Source organism: Chiloscyllium plagiosum, chromosome 5 (genome assembly GCF_004010195.1).
Source record: "Chiloscyllium plagiosum isolate BGI_BamShark_2017 chromosome 5, ASM401019v2, whole genome shotgun sequence".
In the NCBI taxonomy this organism is placed as follows: Eukaryota; Metazoa; Chordata; class Chondrichthyes; order Orectolobiformes; family Hemiscylliidae; genus Chiloscyllium; species Chiloscyllium plagiosum.
In genome coordinates this window covers 23,127,175-23,146,537 of record NC_057714.1, presented here as the reverse complement: position 1 = coordinate 23,146,537, position 19,363 = coordinate 23,127,175, and the positions used below count along the sequence as shown (strand labels likewise).

General features: G+C 40.4%; 1 protein-coding gene and 1 long non-coding RNA gene across 5 annotated transcripts in view; one reads left to right on the top strand and one right to left on the bottom strand.

The window, feature by feature from the left end:
* Positions 1 to 18,802, bottom strand: part of fam133b (family with sequence similarity 133 member B) — a 129,798-nt gene extending 110,996 nt beyond the window's left edge. For 2 of the 4 annotated variants that reach the window (XM_043689692.1, XM_043689693.1), the window contains exons 1-2: positions 18,477 to 18,605; positions 14,307 to 14,404 (exon numbers count right to left, since the gene is read on the bottom strand). In XM_043689692.1, the coding sequence (XP_043545627.1) occupies positions 14,307 to 14,404; positions 18,477 to 18,500 (122 nt within the window). In that variant the 5' untranslated portion in view covers positions 18,501 to 18,605. Of the gene's footprint in view, positions 1 to 14,306; positions 14,405 to 18,476 lie in introns of those variants that run through there. The other 2 variants (XM_043689696.1, XM_043689694.1) reach the window with 2 other exon arrangements.
* The window catches only part of LOC122549750, a 120,871-nt gene continuing 120,190 nt past the window's right edge, over positions 18,683 to 19,363 (top strand). Inside the window, exon 1 of the long non-coding RNA XR_006311653.1 lies at positions 18,683 to 18,766. This is a non-coding gene — a long non-coding RNA (uncharacterized LOC122549750). The remainder of the gene's footprint in view (positions 18,767 to 19,363) is intronic.

Below are 19,363 nucleotides of genomic sequence, written 5' to 3'. Positions count from 1 at the left end.
TTTTCACTGTACCTCAGTACACATTTCATTGGAGGCAGTTCTGTGTAGGTAAATGAGGATGATTCCTGGTAATGGAGGGATTGTCTTATGAACAAAGGTGTGACTCTACTCACTGGAGTTTAGAAGATAGAGAGACAATTTTATTGAAACATATAGGATTCTTAAGGTGCTTGACAGGGTCAATGCTGAGAGGATGCTTCCTCTCATTGGAGTTTCTAGGACGAGAGAGCATAGTCTCAGAACGAAGAGGTGCCAATTTAAGACCGAGACAGAGTCACAGAGTCATACAGCACAGAAACAGACCCTTTAGTCCAATTCATCCATGCTGACCAAGTTTTCCAAAGTAAATGAAGCTTCTCTGATATAGACTCAGTGGGCCGAATGGCCTACTCCTGCTCATGCTCGTATTTTCAATTTTCCTAAGTGTTCTTACATAGAAAGACCGCTCCTGAGCAAATCCAACATTGAACTTATTCGAGGTCACTTACTTGTAATCAAGGGAAATAATCTAAAATATATCTTCCCACTACCCAAAATAAAACTAAGAGAAGGAAGGAACAGAAACAGGCTACAACAGTGGGTCTGCCAGGGTGGTCCTGTTTATGGATTTTAGCAAGGATGTGGAATCGGGCTGTGCAATTAGGGGATTATGATGTGGGAAGCTGTAGAGGGGCCACCAAATCTCTTTAGACACCAGCACTTCCCCACCCTCTCACCATTCAAGAAACATTACATATTTCAGATTTTTCTATTGAGAACGATATCCTCAGCGTTATTCATATTACATTCCATCTACCATGTTCTTGTCTGGCCACTTAGCCTGTCCTAAATCACTTGAAGTCTCCTTGCACTCTCCTAATTCGCATTCCAACCTTGCTTTGCATCATCAGCAAAGTTGAAAATAATATATTTAGGAAACATATTACTTCATTGGAGACAGCACGGGTCCCTGGCGCTGTGAGGCAGCAGTACTAACCACTGGGCCACTATGCTACCCATGAATTCTTAAGGGCTAAACAGGGCCAGTGCTGAGAGGATGTTCCCCCTCATGGGAATTTCTAGGACCAGAGATCATAGTCTCAGAATGAAGAGGTGCCAATTTAAGACTGAGAGGAAGTGCAATTTCTTCTCTCTGAGGGCGGAGTATCTTTGGAACTCTTTACCTCAGACAGCTGCAGAGGCAGAGTCTGTGTGTAAATCTGAAGCTGACATAGATAGATTTTTGATCAAAAGGGAAATCAAGAGATATGGGGAAAGGGCAGGAAAGTGGATGCATGCAATGTCTGATAAACCATGATGCTTTTGAATAGTGGAGCAGGATGGAGGGGCCTAATGGCCTATTTCTGTACCCATTTCTTACAGTCTTTACCACAAGCGCGCGCAGGTGCCCACATCCAAATACTTTCTATAGATTATGGAACAGCTGTGGCCAAGCACTGACCCTTGCACTAGTAACAGTCTACCATCCAAATAATGATTCATTTACTTCTACTCTCAATCCACCATATCTATATCCTCTCCCATCCCACACACTCTAATTTTATTTACTAACCTCCTGTTTGGGACCTCATTGAGCGCCTTCTGAAATCCAGTTACATCAAAGGCATTGGTTCTCCTTTATCTAAGCTACAAGTAGCACCTTCAAGTGCAACAGGTTTGCCAAACATGATTTCTCTTCCGAAAATCCATAATGACTCTCCCCAAACATACTTTTTTTTGTCCATTTACATTTTTTTTACAATAGATACCAAAGTTTCACATCAAAAGATTGGAAAATTAACAGATTTTTAGTTCTGTTTAGTTTCGGTATCACTTCTTAAAAAGTGGGGGATGTATTTGCTATTTTCCAATCTGCAGGAACATTTGTAGAATCTAAAGAGACTTGAATACTGTGGACTACCAATGCATCCACTATCCCTACAGCCACCTCATTCAATTCTCTGAGATATAGCTCAACTGTTCAAGAAATTTAACAACATTCATGGAATTAATTTTGAGTACTTCCTCTTAAATTATACTAATTTCTTTCAAATTCTCATTTTCACATCATTGCTGATTAGTTTGGTTAGAAAACAGACTGAATTAGAATTTTCTGTGCCAACTGAAAAACACAGTTTCTGGATATGTAAATAAAAGCAAAGTACTGCACACTCTGAAGATCTGAAATAATAAAGTAGTGGAGAAACTTCGCGGTATGGCAGTGTATGTGGAGAGAGAAACAAAGTGAAAGCTCCAAATCCAATATGACTCTTGTTTGGAACCCTGGGAACTTTGTGTTCCAAAGAAGTCATTTTCGACTCAAAATGTTAAAGCAAATCTCTCTCCACAGACAGTGCCATACCTGCCGTGTTCCTCCAACGCTTTGTTTTTTATGTTGGATGTGCACACATGGGAGCAAAGTCATGCTAATCTAAGAGATGGCAAATGCCAAAATTATCTGCAAATTAAAAACGCTTTCAGTTCATTAAATGAAGGTTCAACAAGGCAGCTCACTACCACCTTCTCAAGAGCAACGAGGGTCGGGTAATAAATTACAACCATTTAGCGATTCCCATATCCCTTGGGTGATTAAAAAATTGCCTGAAATCTGAAAAACAGGAAGTGTCATTTATAATTGCAGTGTAGGTGACACAAGGCAATGACATATCAGAGCACAGTGACTATTCCTGTTGGCACACGAATATTTCTTCAGAGTTAATATTCCAAAATTGACTTCATTGTATCATTAAAACAATGCTTTGCTGATGGCTTAGCAATTTCAAGAATTGAATAACCTAGGCACAGAGACAGGAAGCCTTCTTGTCTAAATCAGCTGATAACTGATAGGTGTATTAAAGTTGGCTTGCGTGCTCAAAAAGAGGGTGAACAAAATAGTCAGAATCCTGATTGTTATCCAATTATCCCTACAGAAGGAGCATGCCATAAGGCCAGCTGTTGATGTGGTTGGCATGTATCTCTTGCAGTCTAGATTAGAGTGGTGCTAGAAAAGCACAGCAGGTCAGACAGCATCCGAGGAACAGGAAAATCGATGCTTCGGGCAAAAGCCCTTCATCAGGAATAGAGCTCTATTTTCCTGCTCCTCGGATGCTGCCTGACCTGCTGTGCTTTTCCAGCACCACTCTAATCTAGACTCTAGTTTCCGGGATCAGCAGTCCTTGTTTTTATCATGTATCTCTTGCATATCTTGATACATAATGTTAAGAATCCAAAATAAAAAATAAGGTGCTTGAGGGGAAAAGTTGCAGGGAAATACTCTATAAAGACAAAATTAAAAGCACTAAAATTGCATGCTCGTGGAAGTGGAGAAATAAATCTTGTGGCATAGATGCAGATCAATTTTAGGTGGGCTAATTTAGAAAGCGGTGATTTGAAAACAATGAACAAAATCAGGAGTCACAATGCGTAACTGTTCAATATAGCAAGCCTGAATAAGAACATTAGAACTAGGATGTGATTCAGCCCTTTGAGACTACTCTGCCATTTGATACGATCATGACTGATCTCACCTTGGCCTCACCTCCAATTTCCTGCCCAATCCCCACAACCCTTTAACAAATAACTAATTAAACAGCTCTCCACCCGCCCTTGGAGCACTGGGGAACAGACAATACTGGATTTACTGTTGTGCAATGAGGCAGACCTAATAAGGGAACTTAAGGTGAAGGAATCCTTAGGAGGTGGTGATCACAATATGCTTGCAGAGTAAATTCAATTTGAGAGTGAGAAGATAGAATCAGAGGTAATGGTATTACAGCTGAATAAAGGCATGAGGGAGGAGCTGGGTAAAATTGACGGAGAGAAGCCTAGCAGGAGTTTCTGGAAGTAATTCAGGTGATATAGCAGAGATTCATCCCAAGAAAATTTAACATGGTACAGGGACGATGAGACAATCATAGCTGACGAGGGAAGTCAGGGATAGCAAAAAGCAAAAGCATATAATGTGGCAAAGGGCAGTGGGAAACCAGAGGATTGGGAAGCTTACAAAGACCAACAGAGGACAACAAAAAAAGGAGGAAGATTAAATATGAGGGTAAACTATATCCAGTAATATAAAGGAAGACTGTAAGAGTTTCTTTAGATATATAAAGGGCAAAGAGAAAGGCAAAAGTGGACATTGGGCCACTGGAAAATGACACTGGATAGATAGTAATGGGAACAAGGAAATGACTGAGAGACTGAATAATTACTTTACGTCAATCTTCACAGTGGAAGACATGAGTAATATCCTAAAAATTCAAGAGCAATGAGGCAGAGCCAAGTATGGTGGTCATCACCAAGGCAAAGGTGCTAGAAAAACTGAATGGCCTGAAGGTGGATAAATCACCCGGACCAGATGGACCACACCCCAGTGTTCTAAGGGAGATAGCTGAAGAGATAGTAGAGGCATTAGTGGTGAACTTTCAGGAATTGCTAGAATTAGGGAGGGTCCCAGAAGACTGGAAAATTGCTAACGTGACACCCCTGTATAAAAAGGGAACAAGGCAAAAGATGAAAAATTATAGACCAATTAGCCTAACCTCGGTCATGGGTAAGATCCTGGAATCCATTCTGAAGGATGAGATTTCTGAATACTTGCAAGTGTATGATAAAATAGGGCAAAGGCAGCATGGTTTCATCAAGGGGAGGTCATGCCTGACGAATCTGATAGAATTCTTTGAGGAAGTAACAAGCAGGTTAGGGGGATCCAAGATGGCGGCGACCCAGTAAGTCCAAGTTTATAGTGCTCCTCACAAGACTTGGGCAAAGTGAGCCTCCACCACACTACCAAATCATTTAAAATAGTTTTTAATTAACGTAATTAGTTGCTCAGTACTGAATTTAAACAATCTAATCTCCTGTAAAAATGACTAAAGGGAAGGGAGCCCGCAGTTCTCAGCAGGCAGGAACCCCTCCCGCACCCTCCCCAGCTGCAGCAGAGGCATCCTCAGCCACCTCTATGATGGCGAGTCTCATGGAAATAATTTCCAAACTTGAAGCGAAGATCGACGCCTTCATCGAAGAGTCCCGGAGCAGATGGAATTCGCTCTCGGCCACGCTACAAAAGCATGACCGAGACGTCGAGGAAATCAAACACCGAGTCGGAGCTAAAGGCCACGATCTCAGAGACTATAGCAGAATCAGACCAGGAAGGGGTGGAATGGGCCTACTGGGTTGCAAAACATGGGCCCGGCTCGAACCAGCACCCCTGCCCGGTCCTGTTCCGGCTGCAGAGCTACAAGGAGACGCAGATACTCCTTGTAGCCAAGGAATTTTTGGACTCTCTTAGATAAATTGTAAAAGTTAATTGATGTTGTTTTGCCCTCCCCCCACCCCCCTTTTTTTAAATTATGAATTCCTTTCATTACCTTACTGTTTAATATTATCTCCGGGGGGTGGGGAGAGGTGTTTATTTGTTCTCTACTTAGCGATTTTCTCCTCCCCCCTCCGCTTTTTTTATATATATAGGCCGGGGGGGGGGGGGCTAGTTAGTGTTGGTGGGGGGATGTGGTTACCTTATGCTATTTTATCTCTGCCTTTAGGAGTGGGGTTGTTTTCCCGTTATTTTATATTATATATTTAATTATTATTTGTTGAGACTGTAATTTTATAGTTATACATGTTTATACATGGTATTAACATTCCCAAATATATGCAGGTGTTGGTGTGGGGGGGGGGGGGGTGTAGGGTGCTCACTGTTAACTCTAGCTCTGTAGTATATTTGAATTTTCTTCATCCTATCATGGGGTGCCTGAGTCAAGGGTGGGACACTGGTTGGGAGAGGATATGATGGGCTTTTGGAAAGGAAGTGATGCCCCCTGGGAACAAGGGGGAAAATCTCCATTTGAATACATTTTATATTTTTTTATTTAGAAATAGTTTTTTATTATATTGATGTGAGTGTATTAAAGAGCCTTTATTTTTGTGAATTTATTATGCACTGTGCTCCGGATGTTTTGGATAGGGTTTCTTCTCCCGAGGGGTCTCGGACTTACCCGGACAATTATGGTTAATTAGTCGGTTAAATGGTGCACCTGGAACGTCAAGGGGAGTAATTCACCAGTCAAAAGGAAGAAAATATTATCAAACCTCAAGAAAGGGTTGATATAGCTCTCCTACAGGAGACAGACTTATTGGATAAAGAACACTTGAAATTATGACAGGGTGGATTTGATCAGGCCTTCTTTTCTTCCTTCAGCTCAAAAAGTAGGGGAGTTGTTATCCTTATTCGGAAGAATCTCCCTTTCAAAATCCTAAATCAGATAAAAGACGAATCTGGACGATATATTCTGATTAAAGCCCTTATAAATGGAGAGGAATATGGGATCTTAAATCTGTATTGTCCCCTGGCACATCCTTTTAAATTTATAACAGAAGCCTTCTCAAAATTGATGGCTCTCGGTGCTCGTCATACAATTATAGGGGGAGATTTTAATTGTATTATGGATCCGGAAATACATAGGATTCCCAAGAGTACTGCAGGAGTATTCCCCAGATCCAGACAATTGGTGGATTTGAACAAAGAATTAGGACTAGATGATGTATGGAGAAGCCTTCACCCATAGGGCAGAAATTTTTCTTTTCACTCCAATCCACATAAATGTCATACCAGAATTGATATGTATTTTGCCTCCTCGATTTTTAAATATTGTATATCATCCTGTAAAATAGGCAGTATAACAATTTCTGATCATGCTGCTGTATATATGGAAATCAAGGCGAGGAACAATGAGACATCCCTCCCGCATTGGCGTATGGATCCCTTCCTGATGAAAAAGATAGTAAATTTGTAAAGCACTTCTTTCAAGAATTTAAAACTTTTTTAGAAATTAATTCAGGTACGGCGAGCAACCCATCAATGATGTGGGAGACCTTCAAAGCTTACGCGCAAGGTTTGATCATTTCATACGCAGCGACCCAGAAAAAATTAAAGGGAGAACAACAGCGTCAGCTCGAAGCTCGCTTAAAAGCGGCTGAAACAGCACACGTTGACAGACCTTCAATTATCAAATTACAAAGGATTACGGCCCTTAGGGCAGCTTTAAAACACCATGCTTACCCAAACAGCTGAGGGGGAAATATTATTTGCAAAACAAAGGTTATATGAATTTGGCGATAAACCTGGTAGATAGTTAGCATTTCTCGCAAAGAAAAAAAGGTTCTCAAACTATCACGTCTATCATAAAAGGATTAACGCAATCTTTAGAAAATTTTATTCTGATTTACATAAATCGCGGGATTGCGATGATAGAGCTAGGAGGATGCAGTCATTTTTTAAAAACCTGACCTTTCCCGACCTAACTCCGGAACAGGTATCGGTCCTAATGTTCCCTTAACAAACCAAGAAATACTTGACGCAATCAGGCAATTTCACAGCGGTAAGACACCTGGCCCAGATGGCTTTCAAGCTGAATTCTATAAAGAATTTACAGGAATATTGGCTGGTCCACTTATGGACATGTATAACAACTCATACAATCAGGGCTGTCTCCTGCCTTCGCTGAAAGAGGCGAATATCTCTCATTCTCAATAAGGAAAGGACCCAGAAGATTGCATGTCATACAGGCTAATATCCTTGCTAAATGTAGATTTTAAAATCCTTTCTAAAACATTAGCATTGAGGCTAGAAAGGGTATTGCCACACATCGTAAAGGAGGATCAGACGGGGTTTATTAATGGCCGTAGATCATCCAATAATGTTAGAAGGGTTTTGCATGTGATTCGAGCCTGCCATCAGGGAAAGATACCAGGAGTAGTAGTCTCATTCGACGCGGAAAAGGCATTCGACAGGGTTGAATGGTCATATCTGTTTTACACATTGGAGAGGTTTGGTGTTGGAAAGGCGTTTACCAAATGGGTCTCATCACTGTATAATGATCCCAAAGCAGTTGTGATCACCAATGGATTAGGCTCGGATAGCTTCAGTGTGGATAGGGGCTGCCGTCAGGGATGTCCTCTCTCACCATTGCTCTTTAGACTAATAATTGAGCCACTAGCAGAAGCTATTCGGGCTGACCCTAATATAACGATCCCGAGGATTGGTACAGGTAAACATAAAATTACCCTTTATGCAGATGATGTTCTTCTATTTCTCAGTAGTCCCCTGATGTCCGTGCCTCGCTTAATCCAAGTTTTACACATTTAGTGTATTTTCAGGCTATAAAATTAATTTCTCAAAATCGGAGGCTATGCCAATGGGCGGCCTTGCTAGTATATCCCACCTATTGGACGGATCCCAGTTTCCCTTTCGTTGGTCCCTGGAGGGTTTCTTATATTTAGGCATTTTTATTACCCCAGTATTTGGTCAGCTATACAAGGCTAACTTTGTGCATTTACTGGAGAGGATAAGGCAGGACCTCCAGTGATGGGGAGACTTTCCAATTTCCTGGCTAGGTAGAATAGCACTAATTAAAATGAATATCCTGCCCCATCACCTATACCTTATGAGAATGTTTCCGGTGATGCTGCCGAGGATGGCACTATGCAAATTGTATGGCTGGCTGGGTTCCTTCATCTGGAATCATAGACGGCCCCTCATTAAGCTGAAGAAGCTACAGCTTCCACAGGCAAGTGGAGGACTGAATTTCCCAGATTTTAGGAAATACAGTTAAAGCTTGGAATATAATGCGGCAAAATGAGGGCAACTCACATAAAACATCCCCCTATGTTCCAATAGTGGGAGCATGTTTAGGGGATCTGTTTAAAGGGGCCCTGATGTCTTTTGAACAGCTGCATCAGAAATTTGGATTACCTAATGGTGATCTCTTTCGATACTTCCAAATTCGAGATTACATACAGAAGACGACTACGCTATTAGATAGTCTTTATAAATCAGACAGCGAACGTAGAGTGTTATGGCCAATGGGGGTATCTTCGGTCAGCACTATTTATCATTTATTACGTAATGAAGTATCGGAAGAAATGGGCAATCTGCTTAAAACATGGGATCAGGATTTGGGACTCAATAGAAATGTGGAATGACGTTTGGGAAAATGCCAGAAAAATCTCCATCTGCAAAAGAACTCAGGCCATTCAGTTGAAGATACTTCATAGGGCCCATATAGCACCGAACCGATTGGCAAAATTTAAGGCAGGAGCATCTCCAAAGTGTCCCAAATGTAAAATAGAGGTGGGCACTCTTATACATTGCTTATGGACCTGTCATAAGATCCATAGGTATTGGACTAAAGTAGCAAGTGCTCTGACAGAAATCTTAGGAACGGAAATTAGAGTGGATCCACTCTCCTTTTCGAACTTACCCTCCCTGGATATGCACGGGAAGAGATCATTTTCTATTCTGTCTTTCTGTGCAAGGAAAAATATTTTGGTAAACTGGGTGGCTGAGGGCCCCCCTGAACTTTCGAATTGGCACAGAATAATCATGGAATTCCTTACAAATATGGTGCACCAAAAAACCGAATTATTCCTTAAAATATGGCAGCCCTTCTTGAATTATACAAACACAGATATTTTGGCCATCTTAACAAGGGCTTTTATTTAATTGAGATGGCGAACCTGGCTGGTCCGGGGCCCTTTGGGAGAGGAATCCCGTATGAATATGGGTTTTGTTATGATTTGATGTTAACACATTCCGAGCATGTATCTCACTACTCAATTTCTGTGTTATCCGTCGGTTTTTTTTCCCTGAATAATTTAAGAGATTTAATCATACACTCTGGTTAGTTGTAGGTTAGATTAGTAGTTAGTTGAGTTTTGTTTTTTTTCTCTCGGTATCTCTTTTTTTCTGTTTGATAGATTTTGGTTTTTAGTTATTTAAGATTTAATTGTATATCAATGTTTATACTTGGATTTTTTTTTTATTTGCAAACTTGCAAAAATATGTTAAATTTTCAATAAAAATATCTATAAAAAAAAAGCAGGTTAGACCAAGGAGACCCAGTGGATGTTAACTTCAAGAAGGCCTTTGACAAGGTCCCACATAGAAGCTAATGAGTAAGATAAGGGCCCATAGTGCCAGAGGCAACGTGGATAGAAGCTTGACTGTCTGACAGAAAGCAGAGAATGGGGATAAAAGGGTCCTTCTCAGGACACAGCCGGTGACAAGTGGTGTTCTGCAAGGCTCAGTGTTGGGACCACAACTTTTCGCCTTATACATTAACGATCTAACTAACATTACACGTGGGGACATCACCCACCATGTATGTGGCAGGTACTCATGTGACTCGGCCAACATTGTCTATCTCATATGCTGCAGGCAAGAATGCTCTGAGGCATAATAGCTTCTGCTTGGTCTCGCCAAGGTATGACAAAGAATGAATGGACTCCACACAATAATTGCCAGAGAGGAATGTTCCCTCCTAGTCAGGGGACACTTCAGTGATCAGGGACATTTGGCCTTGGATCTTCAGGTGACCATTCTCCAAGGTGGACTTTGGGATACGCCACAACGCAGAGTGGCCGAACAGAGGTTGTTAGCCAAGTTCAATACCCATGATGATGGCCTCAACCAGGACCTTGGGTTCATGTCATACTACAGGTGACCCCACTACATCATACACACATGCATACACTCTTACACACACACACAAAGTCTATGGGGTGAATTTGCATTTGCAGATTTGTAATTGCAGATACATTCTATTTTGTTCAAAAAGCACACAATCTGTAGGCAGTCCCCACTACATCATACACACATGCATACACTCTTACACACACACACACAAAGTCTATGGGGTGAATTTGCATTTGCAGATTTGTAATTGCGGATACATTCTATTTTGTTCAAAAAGCACACAATCTGTAGGCAGTCAATCCATGTAACATTTTATAAATTCCTACTCTGGAAACAGAACCTGTCTGACTCAAAATTGGGAAAAGACAGACTCTAACCTCACATCTTTAATGCATTGTCTGATCTGCTACGTGACTTTTTTTATGTAAAACCTTAAGTTATCTCAAAAGTGTGATTTGAAAGAAGTTCTTGGTTTTACATATTAATAAAGTGAAACCTGCAACCCATTGTAAAAGATGAAAGATTTAACAGCAATCTAGGCTTGTTCAACATATCGTATCAGCTGCATGCATGACACTGTCATCATTTGCTATAAGTTGTGTCTTATGATCCTGCTCTATAGCTACCTTAAGGAGCAGTGCCCAAATAAACCTGTTGGGAGTATAACCTGGTGTTGTGTGATTTTTAACCTTGATATAGATGAAGGTAATGAAGGCAATAAAGGCATTCTGTATCATCTGCAGACTTAGCCAAAGATTGCTACTTATCCCTTTACCTTTGAGGCGGTGGGGAGGCTACAGAATGATTTGCACAGCTTAGGAGAGTGGGCAAAGAAGTGATAGATGGAGTACAATTTGGGAAAGAGTGAGGTCATGCACTTTGATAGGAAAGAGACATGGGCTATTTTCTATATGGGGATAAAATTCAGAAGCCTGAAGTGCAAAGAGACTTGGGAGTTCTAGTCCAGGATTCTCTCAAGGTAAACTTGCAGGTTGTGTCAGTAGTTAAGAAGACAAATGCAATGATGGTATTTAGTTTGAGAGGAGTTGAATATAAAAGTAGGCATGTGCTTCTGATTCTCCATAAGGCTCTAGTCAGATCACATTTGGAGTACAGCACACAGTTTTGGGGCCCATATCTCAGGAAGGATGTATTGGCCCTGGAGCATGTTCAGAGATGGTTCACAAGAATGGTCCCAGGAATGAAACACTTAACATATGAGAAACGTTACTGATCTCATAGTTTATGCTCAATGGAGTTTAAAAGTATGAGGGAGGATCTAATTGAAACATACAGAATACTGAATGGCCTGGACAGAGTTGGTGTTGGGAAGAGGTTTCCATTGGTAGGAGAGACTAGGACCCAAGGGCTTAGCCTTAGAGTAAAAGGAAGGCCTTTTAGAACGAAGATAAGGAGAAACTTCAGCCAGAGAAGTTATGGTGAATCTATGGAATTCATTGCCACAGAAGGCTGGGGAGGCCAGGTCATTGAGTATGTTTAAGACCGAGATAGATAGGTTCTTGAATATCAAGGGGATCAAAGGTTACAGGAAGAAAGTGGGGTTGAGAAACTTATCAGCCATGATTGAATGGCGGAGCAGACTCAATGGGCGGAATAGCCAAATTTCTGCTCCTATGTCTTATGATCTTAAGTTTATTCTTTATTCCTGCATCTACTACACTCTGGGGCAGCAAATTCCACTGATTCACAATCCTTCAAGAATGTGATTCCTCCCCATTGGTTTTAAATCTGCCGTCCTTTAGCCTAAAATAAATGGAATCTCATTCAAGATTGCCCCACAAGGGGAAACATCTATGTTACATCTACCTTGTCAATTCCCTTGAGCATCTTGCATACCTCAATTAGATTTCCTTTCATCTTTTGAAAGACAAGTATAAGCCTAAACTACTCAATCTCACCTCATAAGATACGCCTCTCATCGTGAATTAATCTTGCAAATTTTCTCTGAATGGTGTCCAAAGCAATTACATCCTTAGTCAAGTAAGGGGATCAAAACTGCAAGTTGCACTCCAGGTGCAATCTCGCCATTGCCTTGTACAAATGAAAGACATATCTCACATGGTGAGATCGAGTAGTTTAGGTATATATTTGAAGAGTATAAATTGCTATTAGAAAAAAAAAGTCTACATCATTATTTAAAATATTGCATCTCTTTACAGATGATGCAATGCTGATGATACTTTTAAAAAAGTTAAAGAATGGGATCCTTTCCAGCACAAAGACCCTGAAAGGACTCAGTCTCTGCACAGTACTAAGCCCTGATAGTTATGGCGAGATGGTTTTTGCACTCCAAGGGCTAAATTACAAAGCATGATTACACAAATTCTGGTTGTATTCCCTGGAAGTTAGAAGGTGAAGAAATAATATGAGTGAAGGTTTCAAGATAATAAAAGAAACAGGTCAAGATAGAGAAACTACATTGTTGGAGTAATGTAGTTACTATACATTATAAACTAAAAAATAAAGATAGAAATTTCAAGAGTGGAATCAGGGAACATTTTTCTACACTGTATAATAAAACGTTGGAACTATCTTCTATAAACAGCAATTGATATCAAAAAAAATCCAAGATCAATTGTGTAGTTGAATAAACACATTAAGGGATGTGGGGAAGAGATGACAGAGCTGGGTCTCAGGACAGGTGTGATCACTTTGAATGGCTTGAGGGATTGAATGGTTTGTTTTGTCCTTGTGCTGTAAATCTTTCCCTTCTCAGTCAGTTCCACAGCAAATGAATATGATAAATTCATTTTCAGACCATCAAGAACTGTTAAACCTGGGAATCAGGACACAAGAAAGTTTGCAGTTGCAAATATTATAAAAAATGTATAACCTAGTTGTAAATAGCCCATTATATTTTTCAGATCAACCTCTGCTTTCAATAAAGGATGCACTTTGAATAAAGTGTCATTTGGATTTTAATTCTGGACGACAAACATTTCACAATCTTTCACAGATTGGATAAAAAAAACTTGTTAAAATGTTGGTGGGTATGATGACTAGACAAGAAATCATGGAATTCAAACTTGACACCTCCCTCAACTCTCCAATTTATAATGCTATCTTTATGCCTCATTCTTTGACTGTCTTCAGGATTTGGCATGGATCCTGGTAAGAGTCTTCATGCTACATGCACTCTCCACCAATGAAGACATATCACAATCGTTATCCCAAATAAAAACCCAATTATTAGCCCCAATTCTTTCCTCTCTGCACTGTAGCAGGTACATCAGCTAAATGACAATACACATCACTGCCTTTAAAACCAAGGATGCTTACCAAAAAATGAATATGGTTCATTGAAACAGCAAATGGCTGATGTAAATCAGTTAATGTTTTCACATATTTAACAACACAAGTTGTAATGGAACAAATGAACAATTCTAGCAGCAGATCTGAATGTGCACAGTGTTCCCATGTGGTATGACGTGGAATTCAAATTGAAATGGCTTAGCATTACTAGATGAAAGTCAATGCACTCAGCTGTAAAGACCAAGTATCCATTTTAGAAAGTCAGAACAACTGCAAGAAAGGTTAAGCCAGAATCAATTTTGTTTTCTTATTGAAAATAATTAATGAATCAAAAATAATTTAAAACTTTTAGGACTATATTTCAAGTCAGTTGGTAAGTTACAATATAATCTTTAGTAATAAAAAGTACATTCTAAACTAACAGTTTGTCATGTTTTTGGACAAATTGCTATGATTTTATTATTTGCATTGATATTCATTTGATATTGAAGCATCACAATCTCATCACTCCTCACAACAACAAAGAAATGTAAGACATCAAATTCAAATAAGGAAAAAGTGGAATAATTCCTATCCTTCTTACCAAGTAGGTCTTGGTCGACTCAAGTAATCTTGTATAGAAGGTCCTGAAGAAGGTGCAGGGCCTCGAGCTCTTGCAAGAGCCACTGGATTAATAAAGGCCTAAAAATGTGAGGAAGACTTAGACAACTGCACCAGGAATTTGTAAATACTAAACAGTAAAACAAAGCTATTGCCAAGCCATTTGGTTATGCAAAGCAAGATGCCTCTACCACTAATAACTTATGCCGATGACTTAGTATTTAGAAAGACTTTTTTATAATTCACTTACCTTTTAAGTTTGCCTCTCATAGTAAAAATGTTATTGAAGCAAGATTCAACAAAGATGACAAATTTCATTGGAAACATTAAAACCTTTGGAAGAGGTTTACCCATCTGCCTGCTTGGCTTTAAATTTGTTTCTTGCAATTTCAGAAAAAAATGTATTCTCGTGATCTCAATTACAACTAACTTCTGTTACTCATCTTTCCTGCAATATTAATGCAGCAGTGAGCTGTAGGGCATCCTTTACTCCATAGCTGTGGACCAAAATTTGACATTTGTTACTATAATGTGGTGGGATCATTAGTGGTGTATATATCTCTGTAATATACATGTAATATACAACATAAGAACATTAGGATGAATAAAGCTGCTGTATAAAAATGAGCAGCAGATGCAATAGTTGAAAGAAGAGCCAAATCACCAAAGGATGGTTACTGCTATATGTCTTTGGATGCAGTCAGCAACCACAAATTTGTTCCTGGTTGCCACAGTTGTTTTCCATGTCCACAGCACATCAGATTTGCAGTGGTTGGCCACAACGGTCCACTTACATGATGTACCAGTAAATAAAGGAGAAATTAAAGATTTGTAGAGATGAGTGAGTGTTGAAGATAAGGGATAATGATGCAGTCAGATACTGTCACAGGCCAGCATTCAGGTCATTCAGAATACAAGTTATTCAATAATGGACATGAAACAGGAATATTGCCTTTTCTTTATTTTTTTTCTTTGGATAGAGGGTGCTGGCAGGACCAGCATTTACTGACCATTCTTAAATTACCCTCGAGAAGGTGGTAATGGCTTACAGAATTGCTAGATGTGATGTGAAGAGGGATACCACGAGGTGGTCCACGATCTTGACCCAAAAACAATGAACGAACAATAGTTTCAAGTCAGGGTAATGTGAATTGGGTAATTGGAGGGGGGGGGGGTAATCTTGGTTCCCATCTACCTGTAGCCTTTGTTAAAATGGGTGAGGGGCTTTGGGTTAAGAAAATACTGTTGAAAGAAGTTTCCCAAGTTGTTTTATATTAGGGTGTACACATTGCTGCCACGAGATGCTGGTGAAAGAAATGAATGCTCATTTGGCGAATAGGATATTAATCAAGGACATATTGAGACACCAAAACACTCATATTAGTTAATTTTATACAGTCAGTGATTAAGAAGCCTCTTCTGGAGTTTTATGTCTAGCTCTGGTTGCCTTGTTACAGGAAGGATATTATTAAGCTATAGAGGGTTCAGAAAGAATTTATCAGGATGTTGCTGAGAATGGACGGCTTGAGTTATAAAGTAGAGGATGGATAGGCTGGGACTTTTTTTTTACTGAAGTGCAAGATGTTGAGGGGTGACCTTATAGATGTTTATAAATTCATGAAGGGCATAAGGAGGTGAATGACAGGTGCCTTTTCCTCCAGCGAGGGGGTATTTTGAGGCTAGAGGGCATATTTTAAGGTGACAGGAGAAAGACTTTAAAAAGACATGGGGGCAATTTTTTTGTTTATTACACAGAGTGATTTGTATGTGGAAAGAACTTCCAGAGGAAGCGATGGAGGAGAGTACAGTTACAACTTTTAAAAGATATTTAGATAAGTATCTGAATAAGAAATGTTTGGGGGATAAGGATCATGCGGAGGCAAGTGGGACTAGTTTAGTTTGGGATTATGGTTGACTGTATGACTATGTCTTAGATATGGTAAAGAACTCAGCCAGGAAAGCAGAAAGTACAATAAACTCTCATATCAGGCACACATAGGGAGGTTGACTGCGTCAGCTCTGGCCAGGACTGCTCGTAATTACTATCAGCAAGGTTTGATCCAAAGGTGGTGGTGATGCTGGGGTGGAGGTGGTGGTGTCAGTGGCATGGGGGTGGTGGGGGCAGCAAGACAGACAGAGGCACTCCAGGTCAATATCTGGCTGCATGAGAATTGCGGTTAGCAAACTACTGGTTAATAGTTACTATAATCCTTCACACACCTGAATTATATCTTGAAGATGTGGCATTTGCTCTGGGGAGTCAGAAGTGAGTAACTTTCTACAGGATTATCTTCAGACCTTCTGTTGGACCCAGAACATTAATGAGTGGGTGCCTCTGTTAGGATTATGGCCAGTGGTAATCCCCAGAATATCAAAGGTTGGGTAATTCAGCAATGGCAACATTTTTGAATCTCGAACAGAGATGATTAGCAATGTTTGAGAAGAATTGTAGCTCAGGTTGAGGTTCAGGTTGTAAGTTTGCTTTCACACATTTTGTCACCATGCTAGGTAACATCATCAGTGAGCCTCCAGTGAAGTAACACCAGCACTTCATCAGAGGCTCACTGATTACATTACGTAGCATGGTGATTAAATGTCTGTAAGCAAACCTTCCACCTCAGCAATCAAATGTGCAAACTAGAGATGATTAGATTCTCTCGGTGAGCATAGTTGCTATCTAGCACTTGAGGCACATTAATGTCATTCACCACTTACCAATCCAAGCCTGAATGACCTAATCGGTTTTATAACAGCATAATTCCCCTGCTTTTGTACTTAATATCTCTATTTATGAAGGCCAAGGTACCATATTCTTTGCCAACTATTCTCACAAAGTAGTTCTACTATTATGCAATATTTATGTTCTTGTGTGACCCTGTGTAATACAAAAACCACACAATACAAATACACAGTGTTGGTGATGTAATGGCATTACATGCAACACACACTTTAGAAGTTCGCGTTTTAGAAAAAGGTCTCCTTATTCACCCAATTGTGTTACAGTCAATTCACATTAGTGAAAGATGCGTTATAACTGAACTGCCTGTATGGCCCGCTATCTTCAAAGATCCTCCCATCCTGCACACCACTTAGAACTATGCCATTAGGTATATATTTCCTCTCCATATGTTGTTACTACTTCACTTTTCAAATTCCACCGGCCACTTATCTGCCTATTTGAGAAGCTAGCTCTGCTTTGCTTCAGTCAATTGTCACACCTCCGTTTACTAACATTGGATAAATTTTAGAATATTACTATGTACTTCACTGCATGCGATTTATTTATATATAAAAATATATCAAAGTCATCACGGGTCATAGCATTGAGTCTTGAGATATACCACGTTCATATCTTTCGCTAGACCAAAAAACAATTTACTACAATATTACAGTTCTGAGGAAGGGTCACCAGAAACAAAATCCTTAACTCTAATTTCTCTCCAAAGACGCTGCCAAACCTGAACTTTTCCAGCAATTTGTTTTTGTTTGTAATTTACTGCTTCTGTACTAATATCCAGATTAGCGCTATTATTAGGTGAATCTGAGTATCATCGATCAGTTCATTTTATCCAGTCCTTTGTCAAACATATTCTTCAAGTCCATACTGACAACATCTAATTCTTCTCTTTCAAACTTTTCTGTTAACCAGAAAATTCGATTCAATCAAAATATGACTTTTATAAGCTCGTGCTGGCTCTTCTAAATTAACAAAATCTCTCCAAGTACCTGTTGATTTTTAATTCTCTTAATTATGATGTCAAAAAACTTCACCACCACCTGGTGTCAAACTGACTAGCAATATATGACCAGCAATATATTTAGGTCTCTTATTGGGTAAAGCTATCACAATTGCCATTTTCCAGGTTTCCGACATCTCCAACCACCCTCCTCCCACTGACTCCCCTATTCTGGGGGAAGATTATGGAAAGCCCTTCCGTTATCAACACCCTCACTTCCTTTAGCAACCTGGGATGTGGATCAGAGAGCAGCTCACCAGCCCCCAGCTCATCATTTCCTGCGCTGCGTTACAAACATCAGCCGCCGAATGTGCTTAAAGGGCCCCTATCTCCCATGGAGGGGCGTCAGGGGCTGTCACGGAGCCGGATAGCTGGAGACCCGGAAACAAGTTTAGGCCGCAGAGCTAACCACTCACCACTCGGTTATCCCGCTTGCCCATGTTTCCCGGACCACGGTCCGCAAATGCACAAGCCGAGCCCGACACCGTTCTCAACTGAAACCGGCAGCTGTCACGCCTGCGCAGCGCGGCCCAAGGACGCCGGAAGTGATGGCGACGGGAAACAGGACATGCACAGTGCAGGGCCGGCCGTTGGTATCGCCACTTCCGGTTTCTCAACGGTCCTTTTCGGCTCGTGCCGGGCTCGGAACGAAACTCCTTAATCCGTGTTAACGAACTTAAATAGTCTTTTTGGTGCTTGGATTCGGGTAAAAAAAACAATAACTGTTCTGAATAATTAGCGGTCGTTTGTTGTTTTGTTATAAAATTCACTCAAAGTATAGCTTGAACAAATACTTTCGGAGTGTGATGCTGCTGTTCCTCCAAATGAACTTGTAGCATCCCATGTCCGAACAAACGCTTGATACCCATTGGATTGCTTTTGAAATACTGTAAATCTTCATGTAATTCCAAGTTTCAAAAAAAAAGTTATTGGATAAGTGGCCGGAGAAGGTTCAATGAGACGTGAAGGTTCAATTGGGGCGATTGAGAGTTATAGGGTAGCCAGGAAGGACCTGAAGAGAGAGCTAAGAGCAGCAAGGAGGGGACATGAAAGGTCCCTAGTAGATAGGATTAGGGAAAACCCTAAGGCTTTCTATAGGTATGTCAGGAATAAAAGAATGACTAGGGTAGGAATAGGTCCAGTCAAGGATAGTAGTGGGAAGTTGCGTGTGGAGGCGGAAGAGATTGGGGAGACACTGAATGAATACTTTTCTTCAGTATTTACTCAGGAACAGGGCATTGTCGTCGATGTGAATACTGAGTCACAAATAAGTAGAATGGATGGCTTTGAGGTATGTACAGAA